The sequence below is a fragment of the Furipterus horrens genome, unplaced genomic scaffold (assembly GCF_987537825.1).
Source record: "Furipterus horrens unplaced genomic scaffold, mFurHor1.1.pri manual_scaffold_11, whole genome shotgun sequence".
Lineage (NCBI taxonomy): Eukaryota > Metazoa > Chordata > Mammalia > Chiroptera > Furipteridae > Furipterus > Furipterus horrens.
In genome coordinates, this window is record NW_028327181.1 from 16,530,834 (window position 1) to 16,547,525 (window position 16,692).

The 16,692-nt window shown below is 43.2% G+C and overlaps 2 protein-coding genes and 1 long non-coding RNA gene across 7 annotated transcripts in view; 1 reads left to right on the forward strand and 2 right to left on the reverse strand.

Moving 5' to 3' along the window:
- Positions 1 to 10,804, reverse strand: part of EIF4ENIF1 (eukaryotic translation initiation factor 4E nuclear import factor 1) — a 46,883-nt gene extending 36,079 nt beyond the window's left edge. For 2 of the 4 annotated variants that reach the window (XM_090291389.1, XM_090291387.1), the window contains exons 1-2: positions 10,630 to 10,804; positions 9,545 to 9,667 (exon numbers count right to left, since the gene is read on the reverse strand). In XM_090291389.1, the coding sequence (XP_090147515.1) occupies positions 9,545 to 9,640 (96 nt within the window). In that variant the 5' untranslated portion in view covers positions 9,641 to 9,667; positions 10,630 to 10,804. Of the gene's footprint in view, positions 1 to 9,544; positions 9,668 to 10,090; positions 10,202 to 10,629 lie in introns of those variants that run through there. The other 2 variants (XM_090291388.1, XM_090291390.1) reach the window with 2 other exon arrangements.
- Positions 10,805 to 12,449: 1,645 nt separating this feature from the next.
- On the reverse strand, positions 12,450 to 15,629 carry LOC149997054 (uncharacterized). 2 transcript variants are annotated; one of them, XR_016514079.1, is made up of 4 exons: positions 15,459 to 15,629; positions 15,122 to 15,220; positions 14,602 to 14,656; positions 12,450 to 13,572 (listed from the first exon to the last, which is right to left on the reverse strand). It is a non-coding gene; the product is annotated as an uncharacterized LOC149997054 (long non-coding RNA). The 2 variants fall into 2 exon arrangements; XR_016514078.1 differs by having other exon boundaries at positions 12,450 to 13,958.
- Positions 15,630 to 16,146: 517 nt separating this feature from the next.
- SFI1 (SFI1 centrin binding protein) overlaps positions 16,147 to 16,692 on the forward strand; it is a 55,921-nt gene continuing 55,375 nt past the window's right edge. Inside the window, exon 1 of the mRNA XM_090291622.1 lies at positions 16,147 to 16,314. The gene's annotated coding sequence lies outside the window, so the exon portion shown is untranslated. The remainder of the gene's footprint in view (positions 16,315 to 16,692) is intronic.

Here is a 16,692-nt window from a genome sequence, read left to right on the forward strand (position 1 = left end):
AAGATAGTAGTGAAAGTTGCACAACTTCGTGAATTTACTAAAAAACACTGAATGGTGTACCTTAAAAGGGGTGCATTTTATATTTGTGAATTATATCTCAATAAAAAGTACTTTAAAAAAGATTTTATTTATTCTTAGAGAGAGGGGAAGGGAGGGAGAAAGGGGAAGAGAAACATCAACGTGTGAGAGATACAATGATCGGTTGCCTCTCTCACACGCCCCCAAATGGGGACCTGGCCTGTAACCCAGGCATGTGCCCTGACTGGCAATCTAACCAGTGACCTTTCAGTTTGCAGGCCACTCTCAACCCACTGAGCCACACCAGCCAGGGCTAAAAAATATTTTTAAGTAAATAAAACTGAAAAGTTCAGTTAGCAGAGGACGTTTTATTTAATTTCTCCTCTTATAGACTTATTGCTCCAACACAGACTGATAAATGCCAACTATCCTCAGATACTAGTTCCTCAGGTTGGTAAAAATGTTTTAAAATTTCCCTCCCATATTATTACCAGGTGTGAATACTCAAGTGACTGACTATACAAACTTGACAGGCCTGTAGGAGCACAAGATAGAGGGAACTATTTGTGGCAGGGTACACTTCTGACTAAGTGCAATAGCTAACACACCTGTCTACAGAAGAGAAACAACACAGTAAGTGTTCTTCAATAATAGGGTGAGAATCGGGAAAACAAAGCAATTCTTGGATTGTAAAAGCTGCTGGGAATAACTTTAAATACTTAGGTAAAACTATACCTACAGTTCTTGAGAGCAGGGCTTCTCAAACCAGTTTCATGGCCTCAAGGAAATATACAAAATCATGCATTTCTTTTTTTTAAAAAATGTTTTGATTACGCTGTTACAGTTGTCCCAATTTCTTTTCCCTCTGCTCCCTTCCACCCAGTGACACCCCTCCCTTCAGTTGTCCCTGCCTTTTAGTCCATGCCCATGGGTTGTGCATACAGTTCTTCTCAACCTCTTCCTGTCCACTCCACTCCCTCCTACTATGCTTCTTAATTCCTGTACCATCTCCCTCCCTTTCCCCCTTCCCCCTCCCTGCTGACTTCCCCCCTTAATGTCCCCCATACCTATAATTCTTTTACGACTCTCGTTGCCTACTTAATTTGCCTTTGTTTCGATTCTGTAACTTCTGTTGTTGGTTGTTGTGACGCAGTTTTCATTTTAATGTTCATAGTTTTGATCCTTGTTCTTTTAAACCAGTCCCTTTAACATCTCATATAACAGTGGTTTGGATCTGATGAACTCATTCAGTTTTACTTTGTCCTGGAAGCACTTTCTCTGCCCTTCTAGTCTGAATGACAGTTTCGCTGGATAGAGTATTCATGGCTGTAGGTTTTTGCTTTTCATTACTTTGAATATTTCATGTCAGTCCCTTCTTGCCTGCAGGGTCTCCTTTGAGAAATCAGCTGATAGTCTAACTGGGACCCCTTTGTACATGATTCTTTTCTTCTCTCTTGCTGCTTTTAAGATTCTCTCTTTATCTTTACTTTTTGACAATTTGATTATAATGTGTCTTGGAGTGGTTCTCTCTGGGTCCAGTTTTTCTGGAACTCTCTGTGCTTCCTGGACCTGTAAGTCTATTTCCTTCCCCAAGGTAGGGAAGTTCTGCTTCACTATTTTTTCCACATAATTTTTCTGTTTCTAGTTCTTCTTCACCCTCTGGCAATCCTGTAATTCGAATGTTCGTTCGCTTATAGCTGTCCCAGAGGTTTCTGAGCTTTTCCTCATGTTCCTCCCTTTTTGTTTCCTGCTTCTGCACTGGCTGACTGTTTGTTCCTTCCCTATGTTCCAATTTGTTGATTTGATCTCTGGTTTTCATTTCCTCACCACTTGTCTCATATGTGTTTTCGTTTGTTTCAGTGTGACTAACTTTCATTCCTTCCCCATCTTGTTCCAAATCTTTTGTTAATTCTGTAAGCCACCTTATGACTATAGCTCTGAACTGAGCCTCAGAAAGATTTCTTATTTGCTCATTGGTTAGGTCCCTCACCTGCTGCCTGGTGAGCTGCGTCACCGGGATTTCAATCATGGTCTGTTTCATCCTGACAGTTTTCTGTTTACCTTTGTTTCCTGGGCGGACTGTAGGGGGCGGTGCCCTGTGCACTCATCACTACCTGGTGACTGGCGACCTTTTCCACCACTCTGTGGCACTTTGTGTGGGGGCAGGTGTCCAAGATGGATTTGTGCCGTTACTCTCCGCTGAGAGACCGGGAGGCTCCTTCCCCACGACCTCACCGTCCAAGGCAATGAGGGGGTCTGCCTTCCCCAGCTTTGGAATCGCAAGCTGCCGGGTCTGGACTGCAGCTGGGATTGCTCCCCTGGCATTTCTCACAGTCCCGCCGCTATCCCCGCTGCTACCTGGGACAGCACAGCCTGACCTTTCCTTCCCGATTCCAATTTCGCCCCTCTTACCGGTTCAGACGAGCACTGCTGGTTTTTAACTCTATACGTTGGGCTTCCATGTAGTTTTATTTTCTGGAATTTCTGGTTATCTTTGGTTTTGAGGTAGCTGTATTCCTACTTAGTTGTGGAGGGAGACAGAGAGTGTCAGTCTAAGCCTCCATCTTGGCCGGACTACTCCAAAATCATACATTTCTGCAGTGAGTGTTTTTACATTCAAAAGATCCTCAATAGACCCCAAAGAAGTTAAGAAGTAATGCTTTAAACTGATCGTGTTTCTCAAAATGTGACCCAAGGTCCACCTGGGCATTTAGGGAGAAATGAGAGAAATTCTTTTCATGGGGTTTAGAGCTGAATCTGTTATGAAAATATTAAGTTGCATAATGGATAACCCAGCCTGAGAGGATCCCCCAGAAATCGAGAGCTAAGTTAATATAAAGTTTGCTTTTTTCCTCATTATCCACTGAGCATTTCCTGTGTGCCAGGCTTAGTGTCTAGCATAGGCAGATGACTCTTGTCCCTGGCCCCAAGGCTCTCTAGTCTCTCAAGAAAAGTGTTTTTGAACTTGCCATTTAATCAAGAGCCCTTAATAACAATTTCCTGGAAAGGAACCCCTTCGGGATGTTAAAAACAAAACAAAACAAAACTTCAACTTTAGCTAAAGGAAAAAAATACCTGGAAAGTGTCCACTATGAACTGGGAGTGCTCCCTCCCTATGTGTATTTCAGGAGGGAATGTAAGATCACCCTTTTGTAGAGTCAAGGACCCACAGGAACTTATTGATCATGGACAAAATTCACTAAAATTATCATCTGGACAAGAGAAGAGTTATCATCTTGAGACCTTATTTTTTGCACAGGTTACCAAAACCTGATCATGCAAGAACAAGCTGCTAATTGCCCAAAAGTCACACACCCAAGAAAATATGAACACATTTTGTTTTTGCTAAAAATGGTTTTAGCAGCTTTCCTTAAAGAAAATGAGAAGCCTCCCAAAACAATTTACATATTTGGTAATTACATATATGGACACCCATTTTTAGTGATCAGTATTAAAGAAGAAAGCAAATGAATGTGAGTGTAAGCCCAAAACAGTGGTTAAAATCCTCATCTAGTGTCTTTCTGCAGAAATCTCATGCAGAAACAGCTATGCATCCTGATGACATTCTGACATTATAGAAGAATTTTCACACAAGTCACTTACAGGAGATAAGAGAAATATTCTTTACCTTTGTGATCTGAATTCAGTTCACAAGAGTAGAAAGCTCAATGTTTTTATAATTAACACAGATATCTTGTTTAAAAAAAACCAAAACACCCAAAATTTTATTTCCTTGTTAATGGTCAAAATACTTTAGAAGTGACCTCAATACTTCACCTGTGTGCATGCCTGGGTTTTCTTAAAGAAGGCAAATGTTCCTGGAATAGCATTTGAGCTGGGGCTGCCTTTGACCTCATCTCCCAGTCTCTCCCCTCCACACAGTCATTAAGGTTGGGCTTGGCCTGTCAGGCTCTCAGATGGCTGTTGACTGACTTGATACAGTATTCCCTCACTTATCGTGAGGGAACGTATTACTTTCAAGACACACACACCCCCACCCCATGATATGTGAAAATCTGTGAAGTAGGAAACTTACATTTATTTTAGTATTTATATATATTGTAAGGCTTTATAAACCCCTCCCACACTCTTATAAACCATTTCCAGTCCCTTATTAACCTTTTCCATACTTTTATAAACACTACTTATGTTCTTAAACATATTCTACACTCTTAAACCTACGTAAATTTAACAAATACGTATACAGTACTGCAAAATCCTGCGATATAGTGAAAAATCCGCGATAAATAATATTTTAAAAAATCCAGCAATACAGTGAGGCCGCGATAAGTGAACAGCAATATAGAGAGGGACTACTGTATTTCATTCACCAAATTACATGACTTTTCTGAAAGGGTTAGAAAGCTTTTAATATTAGATCACAATGGGGTAATGGCATCCATAGATGATACCCACAGATGATACTAACACAGGGGGCGTATGGGATACATTCTACCATCCCCTACTCATGAGTTTTGTTACTAAAGGGGAATCCTGTATAACAGTTCTTATAGGCAAGTCAGGATTCAAACTGGATCCTGCAGACCTGTTAAGCAGGACTTAGCACCCAGATTCATCCAAGCATCTAATGGTGACTAATTTAATCCAAAGACTTTCTTCTACTGAAAGAAGTTATTTGAAAGCTAGAAGGGAATGGAAAAAAAAAAGGTTGAGTAAGCAGGTAAATATTAGAAGGAAACTAAAGAAAACATTTTAGCATTACATCTTTAATAGGACTTTCTAGTGTCATATTAAAATGGAGTTTGTTACTCTGACATTTAAAAAATAAGCATCTTGATTTAAAATTGGTACCTAAAGGAGGTATCTCTTAGTACCTCATCTTACCTTTTGAGGCCATAAACAGTTTTTAGCACTTACTGTGTGCCAGACACTTTTCTAAACACTGGACATGCAATGTCTCATTTATCCTCCACAAAAATCCTAGGAGGTAGATACCATTCCACCCACACTTTAAGAGGAAAAAGATGAGATTCAGAGAAGCTAAGTATACAGCAGAAGGCCACATGGGTTAGGTTAATTGGTAGAGTGAGGAATTCTAAACCAGGCAGCAGAGCACAATGGCCCCATATCATCTCCTCTCCAATGCTTCTCTTGACAGGACAAGGGAAGGCACATAACCTCTCCTGGCAGCTCTGTCACTCAGTGTTGTGTCTGTTCTTGTCAAGTGGGACCACTGGAAACCCTAAGCTAAACTGCCACCTCGATGGGCCGGTTTCCCCTAAGTGGGCCTCCTCTCATAGCGCCCTTACCCAAACCAAAGGCTCTGCTCCTAAATTTCTACGTTAAATGTTCCAATTGTAAAATGACTTGCTCCTTATTTAGCTAGAAGTTCCTACCATGACTGAGTAGGAGAGGATACTCATGGGGGCAAGGGCCCTGAATCTTAAATTTTCAAGATGACTCAGAACTGCAACAGGTAGAAAAGAGCAGTCAGAAGACAGTGTCTGTGGTGTTGTAGCCAAGCCCCCTCTAAGAAATCTCCAGTTAGCTAGGTTTTCCTGACAGCTGAAACATTAAGATTATATAATGATTTTTCATACCATAATTCTGCCTTCTCCCATATAAACAGATATCCCTGTTTTTACATTAGCTTAAGAAGTTTGCAGTTAAGTGTGTCACTGAAATGCCACCTCTTAGAGGTTACTACTCAACTCAGTTTATGAGAGAACCCTATGAAGCTATCAAATGAGACCTTTGTACAGGAAAAGTCAACCATATGACTACTGATTTCAACTTAGGATTTAAATAACATTTACCTTTTTCTTCTCAGAAGTGTGCTTGACTTCGGGTCTCTCAACTGATTTTTTTCTAAGGCTAGGAGCATTACTCCAGTCAGTCCACTTCAGTTGCTTGTCTATTTTCTTAATGGTTTTAAAGCAAAGACTAAAAATGGCTGTACCACTGTGATCAACTGCCTATCAGTCACAAATTAGGGTGGACCTCTTTTAAATTTTATTTTATTTATATATTTTTAGAGAGAGGGAAAGAGAGAGAGAAAGAGAAGGAGAGAAACATCAATGTGTGGTTGCCCAACTGGGGACCTGGCCCACAACCCAGGCATGTGCCTTGACTGGGAATCAAACTGGCGACCCTTTGGTTCACAGGTGGATGCTCAATCCACTGAGCCACACCAGCCAGGGCTAGGGTGGCCTCTTTTAAAAGGTCCTTACAGAAATTGATGGCTAAAATAGTGCCAATTCATAACAAGTCAAGACAATAAAGATCACACATGAAATAATGCTCAGGTGATCCAATACCTACTCTTTAGATTTCAAATGCATGATTAACACTGGTCTGTACCAAGCTGAATGTTTTGCGTGTCCTTTGCTTTTATTTCCTGTCACACTGGCAGATGGCAGCATTTAATGAGTACATGGCAAGATACAGGAGCAAAGGAAAAACAGCACTAAGTATGTATACTCCTGGATCTAAGATCAGTCTGTTTACTTGAAGGAAAAAAACATGGATTTGAATTATGGGACAGTCCAAAGCATTTTTATTCTGTATTTCAAGCAGAAGACAGTATCACTAATAGAATAGCAAGCACTATGTATACCTCAAAAACTGGTAAACAAGGGCCTCTGATAAAAAAGTTGAATGAATCCCAAAGTTTTCTCACTAATAAGCATCACTACCGCCTGTTTCCTAAATCAATGGTTCTCAAACTTGAATCAAGTGTCAGAATTCCCTGAAGGACTTGTTAAATGCAGAGTTGATTCAATGCCCCTGGGAACGGGATGTGAGATTTCACTTTTCCTATTTCTAACAAGTTACCCGATGATGCTAAATGCTAGTTCAAAGACCAGACTGTGAAAACTACTGTCTAAACCACTTTTAATCCATGACTTTGAGGTGAGACCCCACTCTACAACCTCTAAAAGTCCTTCAAAATAAAGCAATCACTTTATAAATATATTTAAGTACTACCAAAACACAGTTGGAATCTGACCTGGCAAAATGGACCTCAGTGGTTCATAAATTAAGAGCGCAAATCCCTCAGGATAACAGGTGCATATGATAAATCCACTTATAACCAACCCCATTAATCATTGCTGAGGCTTAGGGGTTGTCCTGAAAGTACCCGGTGTGAGTATAACTTGAGTTTCTGAAATATTCATTGAAGCACAATGGATACCAACTGAACCCGGAGGAGTAACCACGCATTCTGAGTTGCGTAACAACATCAACACCATATATCAGGTTCTTCAAAGAATACTAAAGCCTAGCTACTCCACATATGGTCAGTGGAACAGCAGTATGGGCACCACCTGGGGGCTGGTTAAAAAAACCGAATTTTCAAGCCCACCTCTGACTTAACAATCAAGAGTTCACACCTCAGCAAGTGATCAGGTGATCTCCAACATGTTAATGTTTGAGAAGCAAGCTGGACTAAAGGATGTCCCCACACAGGGCAACTCTGGTATGTTACCCTAAAAAACACTTAATTCCTTCACCTTCATGGAAAAAAGTCCTCAAATTCTGAACAGACTATCAATGTTATTCCATAAAACTGAATGCTAAACTAAAAAGGGTCAAAGGTTAAGAAGCCTCTCACGTGGCCTGTGCGTTTTTGTGACCTTTCACATTTACAAGTTTTCACAAAATATATCACTTATGAAAATCACTGAAGACAATTTTCTTCTACTGCTTCTAAACTTTCTAGCTCATGAACTTTAAGTGGCAGAAATATTGCTAAATGCTTTATTTATTCCAATTGTTTGAATTCAGTATATAAAGAATAAGTAGGCGCCAACATTATTCCAGTTGTGGAACTAATTATTTATTATAGTACTCAGAACTCAGGCCTGTTTCAAGCTTTCTTCAAAAGAAGAAAGGTTTAGTTTGCCTCAAGTCTCACATAAAATTACTGGCACTGAGTAACACACATATATGAAAGCACTACATTAACACTGCCTAACACAATCCTAAAACGGCCATTAACTAAATACTCTTGAATGGAGAGGAAGGTAAGGTTATTTCCAACTAAATTTTGTAGAGAAGAAATCTAAGTCATTAACCTAAAAATGCTTTACTTAACCACTTTAGGCACACTTATCCAAGTATAACAGAATTCTAAGGCTGGACTATAAGAAATGGGCAATATTGAGCTCCTTAATCTTTACTGTAGACATGCATATGTTCTATCCTGAGAGTCCAATAATATCCTTCTAAAAATGATTTTATCATAAAGATGAAAATACATTAAGATGAAATATACATGCTATCCTCAGGTCAGCCTGTGAAAGTAATTCTGTAAGTAGAGTACCAGTCAGAACTTTATTCAAAAACTTTATTCAAAAAGTAGTTTGAATCAGTTTCCTATCATTTAATAAGCTTTTCTCCATTCAGAATTCACCTGTCAACATTCTAGGTAATAAATTTAAGTTGTGGAACACAACACAAGCACTCTCAGGTTTGAGAGGAACTACATTAGGGAAGATCAAACCTGAATGAAGAAGTAAAATACTTTCTATCAACTCACATTGTTATGCCAAAACAGACTATATTAAGATAGCAATTAACCAAGAACCTTTTTACACCTGAAAACACTATCTGCCCCCCTCCAGAGAAGTTATATTTTTAATGCTAAAAATGAATATTACTCTGATAGCATTTGACACTTTATCAAGTAGGTAACAGCACCAGTACACAAACAAGGTCCAACTTAAAAATATTAACCAATCAGTATCCTGGGAAGCCAGGGACAATAACCACATCCGAGTTCTTGACTGGATCTATACCAAGAAAATACAGATATGAGCCCAAATAGGGCATAATACTTTCAACAGTCCCAAGCACATTTTATGTATTCCAGCCCAATACATTTCAAGGAACCAGAAATGAATTCATCACTGAGTCCTGTCAACCTCTTCAGAAACACTCAGTAGCCAACAAGATACTGAAGCAATAGCTTCAATAAATATACGACACTGAGGTGATCTGCACCTCCCTGGAAAAAGAAGATATCTGTATGAGCGTTTAAAATCACAAGTTTTTAGCTACAGGAAATATAATTAAAGTCTTACTTTTGTGAATCCATATTCAATTTGTAATGAAAATAAAAAACAAGAAATCTGGTGACCTTAGCCAAGTACCTAGAATGCACCAAACAGCATTCCTTTGCGATATTCATCTCTTAAGTAAACATCAAAACAGAGGACTCTGGTTCTGTGGGGCATCTCAGAGCTGGAATCCTTCCTCTATAGCATGTAAGTCAACAACATACCAGCTGTTACAGGTTTTGTGTGCTAACATATACTGATTCACAAATTCATATGGGATCGAAGCCAACATTCCCTTCACCTGAAAGCTACTTAGAAACAAATTCTAAACTCTGGGTATTGACACTTTCAGAAAAAAAGTTCAAAGCAACACTCTCGTTAACATTAGTCCATATAGTGAAGCAGAATGAGACCACCACTTTTGATAGTGCTAATGAAAATACCTACACAATGTTAGCAACCTCACCACCTTTATGAAGAAACTAATTAGTAACAAAGCCTACTTTTGTATAGCGATGGGGGGATTTGGAGACCAGTTGCTTCTTCAAGTCAAGGAAAGCATCTCCATTTTCTGTATCACCCGCACTTCTCCTATCCATGGTTCCTCGGTCTACAATTCTTTGCACCTAAAAGATAAATCAGCACAAAACTGTCATAGAAAACAATAAGTTTCAGAAGTCCTGCCTGTTTAAGAAACTGGAACTCTTCTCTCTGAAAATGCCTACCATTAAGAAACAACCCTTCATCCAACATTTAAACTATAAACCAGAACCCAGCTGGAAATAGAACCACTGGTACTTAGTTATCTCTTCTAGTAAATAAAGTGCTCTAAACATAAAAAGGGTAAGGAAAGCAGAAGTGGAAGGTGACCAAATCAGCATACAGCCTTTAAGCAGCTTTACTACAAAAAGAGACCAAGATTAGTGGCTGCTACCCATGGGGACAGTTTCAGACAGTAGTGGCAAAGTTTCCCGGAATGGGGCAGGTAGGAGAGTGGTCGGGGCCGGAGATCCGGGAAGTCGGGCTGTAGTAAAGTGCCTGTCACTTGCCGATGGACGGCGCCAGCTGCCCCTCGTTATCCGGGGGCCAGGGACTGGGAACGGAGCCCGAGCGCCCCTCGCCCAGCCGGCCGCACCTGTAGCCATGTCAGGGGCGCCGGTAGGAAGGAAGAGGCGAGCACCGGCTTCAGCTCCGAAACTGACCTTCCCCCGGCCGCGACCCCAACCCCCGGCCTCTCGCGCAGGCCCCGGCCCAGCGGCCTCCTTTGGAGGAAGGGCGGGGGCAGTACTCACAAGTGGAGGCGGGCGGGAGGGAGCGGGGAGACCGAAGCCCCCGGCCCGGGCGCTCCGAGCTGGAGCCAGCGCAGGCCCGCCTCCGTCCGGCCCGGCGGCTCGGGGCCGCCAGCCAGCCTGCCTGTCCCCTGCCCGCCTGCAGCCCCGCTGGCCTCGCGTCCCAGCCCGCCCCCCGCGCGCGCGCCCCGGCGTTCGCGCTCACGCACGCCACCCTGGAGCAGCGCGCCGGCGCCCCTTTTTTGCGGGCCCTAGAGCACGGCGCCGGGACCCCCACGCCGCCGTCCCCGGGCCCTTACTCTGTGCCTCCGCCGCTCGGCGGCCCTTCACCTAAGCCGCGGCTCCCCTTTCCGCCGCCAGCACTCGTTTAAGGGCTTCTCTGCGCGGCCTTCGCTCTCGCTCTCGCCCCCGCCCTCACCCGTTCAGGCTGTCTCTCTTCAGCCGCCGTAAGCGCGGCCCAGCCCTCCGTCCCTCCTCTCCGACCCCTCTCCCCCTTAATACAGTAACTCCCTCCACGCACCGGCCCCGGCACCGCCTTCGCCGCCGCGATCCCGGATGTGAGGTGGCCGCGGCGGTGCCTGGAGGAAAAGAGAAACATCGCGGCTAGCTCCCCGGCCGCCAGCTCCTGCGAGCGCAAGGCAGCGGAGAGAAAGAGACGGGGGGAATGAGGAGGTGGTGACAGCCAGTAGCTGGCCGGGCCGGAGTGACAGAAACCCTCCCAGGTGCGCACAGGCGGTCGTCGTGGGCAGCCCCTGAGAGATCGCCGCGTTCCCACGCGCTTCGGGGAGGGGCGGAACGGGATGGCTGGTGCTTGGAGCTCGCGAGCCTCACTAGATGCTCTCCTGGGAAGGAGATGGCACCCGCGAAGTGGGCTTGGGTTCGCGACTTGCGGCAGACCTGGGAGCACGTTGATCGCTGCGTCTTCCCTGTTGGCGCCCGCGAAGAACCGTGGGGTTTAGGCTGTGGTAATCTGAGGCGCCCTGGGGGTTTTTGAGCCTTCCGGGCGTGGGCTCGAACCTCAGCACTTTTGTAGTGGTGTAATCTGGGCAAAGCTCTCGGAGCTTCACTCCTTTCTAAAACGGCCTCTCTGTATACATTTGTGAGGAATAAACGAAATTTCGTGTTGCTGTATTACTAGGCAAACTTGACACGATTGCTTTTGATTGAGCTAAAGGCCACTGATAAATTCGTTGAAATGTTTCTTCCCGCGCATAACCCGAAGTCTGACCAGGAAGGGGAAGTACGAGTGTGTTGGGGTGAAAATGAGATGGCGAACGTGAAGCGCTTAGTACTCCGTGCTGAGACCCTAAAGGGTCTCCCATTATATGAGCACTGAGTAGCTACTGTGCGGAGAAGGAGCGCTCACGAAAGGTTTGGCTGAGATCACCTGTGAGCCTGCTTTGCAAGATTATTACAAGCTTCTGGTTCTGTCCTGTGGGACCGGTCGTCCAGGGTTTGTGTGAAATGACACATAGCTGTGGAAGGAATTGTAATTTTTCTCTGAAAGGCTATGGGTAGGAGTGTCCATTTCTTTGAAGGGGCCTACTTTCTTTGAGCTCAACTTTCACTTGTGAAATCAGGGAGGATATTGAGTGAACACTAAATTTCCTTCCTATGATTTTTGGCAACAGAGAAAACAATTATGAAAACGTTTTCCTTTTTCTCTGTAATACTGAATAAAGTGTGTTTCTTACACACTATATTTTCTCTGGTAGGCAAGAGGCAGAGGGAAATATTTGCAAGTGGGTTGAGTTTGCATCCCAGCTCTACCACACCCAGCTGGCTGTGGAGAATTAGATAATTTATTTATTCTTTTTTTGGACAGTTGTTTAGTTTTTATTTCATAATCATAAACTTAACTGCAATCCAGCTAGACTTGGAAGGGGTAAGGAAAATATGGAACCTAATGAACTGTGGCGAGAGCACAAAGATTATAATAGAACATTCCAAGCAGGTGGGGATGAAGTGGTGCTCTCCTGAGCTACAGAAGGAATGGTCTAACGATTCAGATGAAACACAAGTCAAATTTATGAGTTGTCCTCAGTGATCTTACTGGTCTTGCTATTCCTGGACCCATAGTGCTCCATGGCTACCACAACCTCCATGTGTCTTTCATCTAGCCACTCAGTCTTGGCCGTGCAGATGAACAACTGGGAACCGTTTGTGCTGGGTCCAGCATTTGCCGTGGACAAGATGCCAGGACCCATATGCTTCAGAACGAAATCCTCATCGTCACATTTCTCTCATAGGTGGACTTGCCACCTGTGCCATGGTGGCGTGTGAAGTCACTACCCTGGCACATAATTCCGGAATAATTCTATGAAAGCTGGAACCTTTATAACCCAATGCTTTCTCTCCATTACTCACAGCATGAAAAATTTCTGCTGTCTTTGGAACTGTCTGCAAACAGCTAGAAGATGTGGCCCAAGGGCTCACTGTTGGCAACGATGTTGAAGAACATAGTGGGTTGACTGTGGTTGGGCATGGGAATCTCCTGGGCTGTGATATCTGCAAGGCCCGCTTATTTATTCTTAGCCTTGGTTTTCTCATCAGTAAAATTGGGATGATGATAACCCATTCACAAGGCTGTTGTCAACATTACATTGGATAAGGTGGGTAAAGGCCTCATACAACCTCCATAAAGCTGATTTTTTTTAAGCCTATACAGAGACACATTATAGGTGATCAAACAGTGGTGGTTTTTATTATTAAAAAAAAAGAAAAACAAGCTGCTTTTGGAATCCAGGTTTTTCCTGATATTGGAAAAATGGTCTAATCCCCTAGCCATTATGGAGTAATGGAGAAGTTCTTAAATCTTGATCTCTGCTACTTAGTGTGAAACCCAAGCTAGTCATTTCACCTTTCTGGACCTGTTTACTCAGGTCAAAAAGAGATAGCAGTATCTACTTTTTAAACGTGTAGTGGGAATTAGACATATATTAAAAATACTGTTGGTTATTTATTACTCTGTAACAAGCCATCCCCAAATTCAGTGGTTTAACTCAACATTTTGCATCCAAATCTGCAATTTCAGCTGGTTCTAACTGGGACAGTTGGTTGGTCTCTGCTTCATTCAGAATTAGCTGGGGCAGTGAAAAGCTGGGGGCTAGGGCCATATAATGGCTCACTTACATGGTTAAGTTGGCTGCTAGCTGGGACCATTGGAACTGTTGGCTGAAACACTTACATACACATGGTGTCCCTCTGTGGCCTGAGCGTCCTCATAAGATGGTGGCTGGATTCTGAGGGCAAGTATCCAAAGAGAACAAGAGAGTCAGACAGTTGCTGAATTTTCTTTTCTAACCTAGCCTTGAGATCATGCAAGGTCTGTGCTGCCACATGCCACATTCTGTTCTTTAGGTAGGAATCACTTAAAGCTGGCCCATGTTTTAGAGAGGGGACTCAAGGGGAGTGTTAAAAGAATTCTTGAGCATATTTTAAAATTACCAAAAGCCACATGTGAAATCTATTCAAGGCAATTTACCATGGTAATTATTGGCTTGGCCTGGAGCTAATTTCCTAGGTGCTCTGGTCTATACTAGTTAGGATGTACTCTTCCACTAGGCTCTTCTTTAATGTCTTATGGAATCTTGGTCTTAATTTACCTCTTTCTGAGTCTCAATTTGTCCTTGTGAAAGAAACCAATTATTAGAAATAAAGGTAATAATTTATTAAAGGAGGGCATCTGTAAACTACATTTACCTGTGCTATGCAAAAGCTAGATACTTGAAAATACTTGTTTCATTGTAGCATGTTATAAAAATGAATATTTATTGAAGAATTACATACACACAGAAAAGTATACAAATTCTAAGGGCTTAGCTAATGTTTTCACAAGGCAAACACACATGCAACCACGACTTGGATCAAGGAAAAAATATTTCAAGAAAGTGCTGACACTCCTGAGGCATTAGCTCTCCAAATGGTTCACTGTAGCTTTTGAATGTTATTTTCTTTGGCAGGAAGGATAATTTATAATTCTAAGTGCTTCTTTTTGCAGCTAATAATGAATTTTCAAATATCAGTGTGGGAAATTACTTGAGTAAGAGAAATGATTTAATTCTAGTTGCTTACTAAATATTCGTAAGGTTTTGGTTTAGTTTCAAATTGTTAGTTCAAATTTTGACCTAAGGGGTCTCAAGGTACAGTCAGTTGGGGAAATTTGCAGTCTAAGCACAGTAGAGAAGCAAATGAAAATATTAAAAACCTAGAAAATTTGAGAGCAACCTTATCTCAAAGTTGGGATTATACTTCAACTGTCCTGCACCAACCTAAATGGTTTTTTTTCCTCTTCAGTTTTTCTTGTTCCAAGGATAATTCTTAGTTCTAAGAAAATAGAATATAACTTTTCAGTTGTGCTACCATGTACTCACATTAAGGACTATTAAAAGCTTACTAAGGGACTTGTGGAAGACCACAGAACAAAGTATTTTCAGAGCCTAGATCCTCTTCTGGCACTAGGTCTTTGATTTTATATATATGTAAAGTACTTAAAATAAGACCTGAAATCATGTAAGTGCTGCTGCCCTAGCTATTATTCTATACTGTTATGTTCTAATCTTTCTTGACAGAACTATTTTCATTATAACTCAAGTGGAAATGCCTTTCATTCTTTCCTAAATTAGTCAAAGCTGATGTGGTAAATGCACATGACAGAAAGCACCAGAGCAAGTCATTTAGAAAGCATACTTATTTATTATCTTGGATCTGTCATAATTTGTGTAAAGTACTTATATGACTAATTTTACAGTAAGTAAATATTACAGTGGTAACTAGGACTTTGAAACTCACTTATTTTAAAATTGCTTCGTTGCATAATCTTCAGGTAAGAGTCGTCTCTGAAAGATTGGCTCCTGTGTCCCGGTAAAGTGGAACTTCTCCTTTTAAGCACTTTAAATTACAAAAATTTACATAGAAAATAGAGCAAAAATGCAAATTACCTTATAGCAAATTACCTTATATTCTAATCCTGAGACACCCAAGTTATTTTTCCTGTTTTTAACGTAAAATCTTTCAAAAATTTCAATGCATAATGCTAGCCTTTGCTCTCTCCACCAGACATCTCATGTGCTTTCAAGCAATGTTTTACAAAGCACAGGAGAAAAGCATATAAAAATACCTCACTTACCCCTGTTTTTAAAAGATGATCAGTGTAGGGCCCTGGCTGGTGTGGCTCAGTGGATTGAGCGCTGGCCTGCAAACCGAAAGGTCCCCGTTTGGTTAGGGCACATGCCTGGGTTGGGGGTGGAGGGGTGTATGGATGTTTCTCTTCCTCCCTCCCCCTTCTCTAAAAATAAGTAAATAACAGTAAGGAAGATGAATGAAAAGTTAAAAAATGAGCAGCATGGACCCCAAACTTAAAATTTAACAAGTACTTACTAACAACTAGTGCTTATTAACTACATTTTAAAGTAAGGAGTTAGCAGATATCAGCCTGGAATAATTTTAATTACGGGGCTGCTGAACGACGCTCCCCCAACTGCCAGTCCAGAGCGACAATCTCCTGGTCTACGCATGCGCGCGCACTATGCCTTAGGGGCCGCTTTGCGCTCTTTGGGAATCACGGGGAGCCAAGTGCTTGCCGCGCGAAGCGTAACTTGGGAATCCGCTCCGAAACCGCTTCCACTTCTCTTGTTCAAGAGCAGCTGTAGGAAGCTGAACTCAGAAAGAAGATAGCGAGCCAAGGAGGCTGACAGCCCTCCTTAGCGCTCCCCAGAGGATGCGTTTACCCGCCCATCTCCGCGCCAACTTCCCCTACGGGCGCTCCCAAGACTGCCACAGGGAGGTGTGTCCCGTGCCGAACTGAGACTGCGCGAACTCCTGGGCCCCAGGCGGGGCGTCCCTCACGCACGCCGCGTTGCCGTGGAGACGTGGGCGGGGCCGGCGCGAGACCTCTGAGCTGAAGCGCGGGAGGGGCTGGCCTGCGGGGGCCACGCGCGCTCCGAGGGTAATCGGCACGAGTAGGAAGGGCTTGACTTCCCCAGGTATGAGGCCTGGTCTGACGGTCCCCAGCTTCTTAGAGACTCAGCCTCTCGGGCCAGGAGCGTAGCTGCCAGTGCAGGTTTGCTCCGCCGAGCGGTACGGGTTACTGTCCTGTGGCAGCCTCCGCTTCCTCCTCTAGAAATGCAGGTGATGCTGCCTACCTCCAGGGCTGGTTGGGGAGTGGAGGAGACGTGAAAAGAGCGCGCAGGACGGCTGCCTGAACCTGTCCTTGTCGAGCACTGCGCTCGCGTCGTTTCACGGGGTGCTTCTTCTTGTCAGTGTCTTGTATCCTGGCCCGGGGGCGGCACATCCTCCTGTGTCTCTAGTGCGCTGCAGGCCGGTGTCAGTGCCTGCGTCCGTGCAAGGCTCTTTAATGTGAG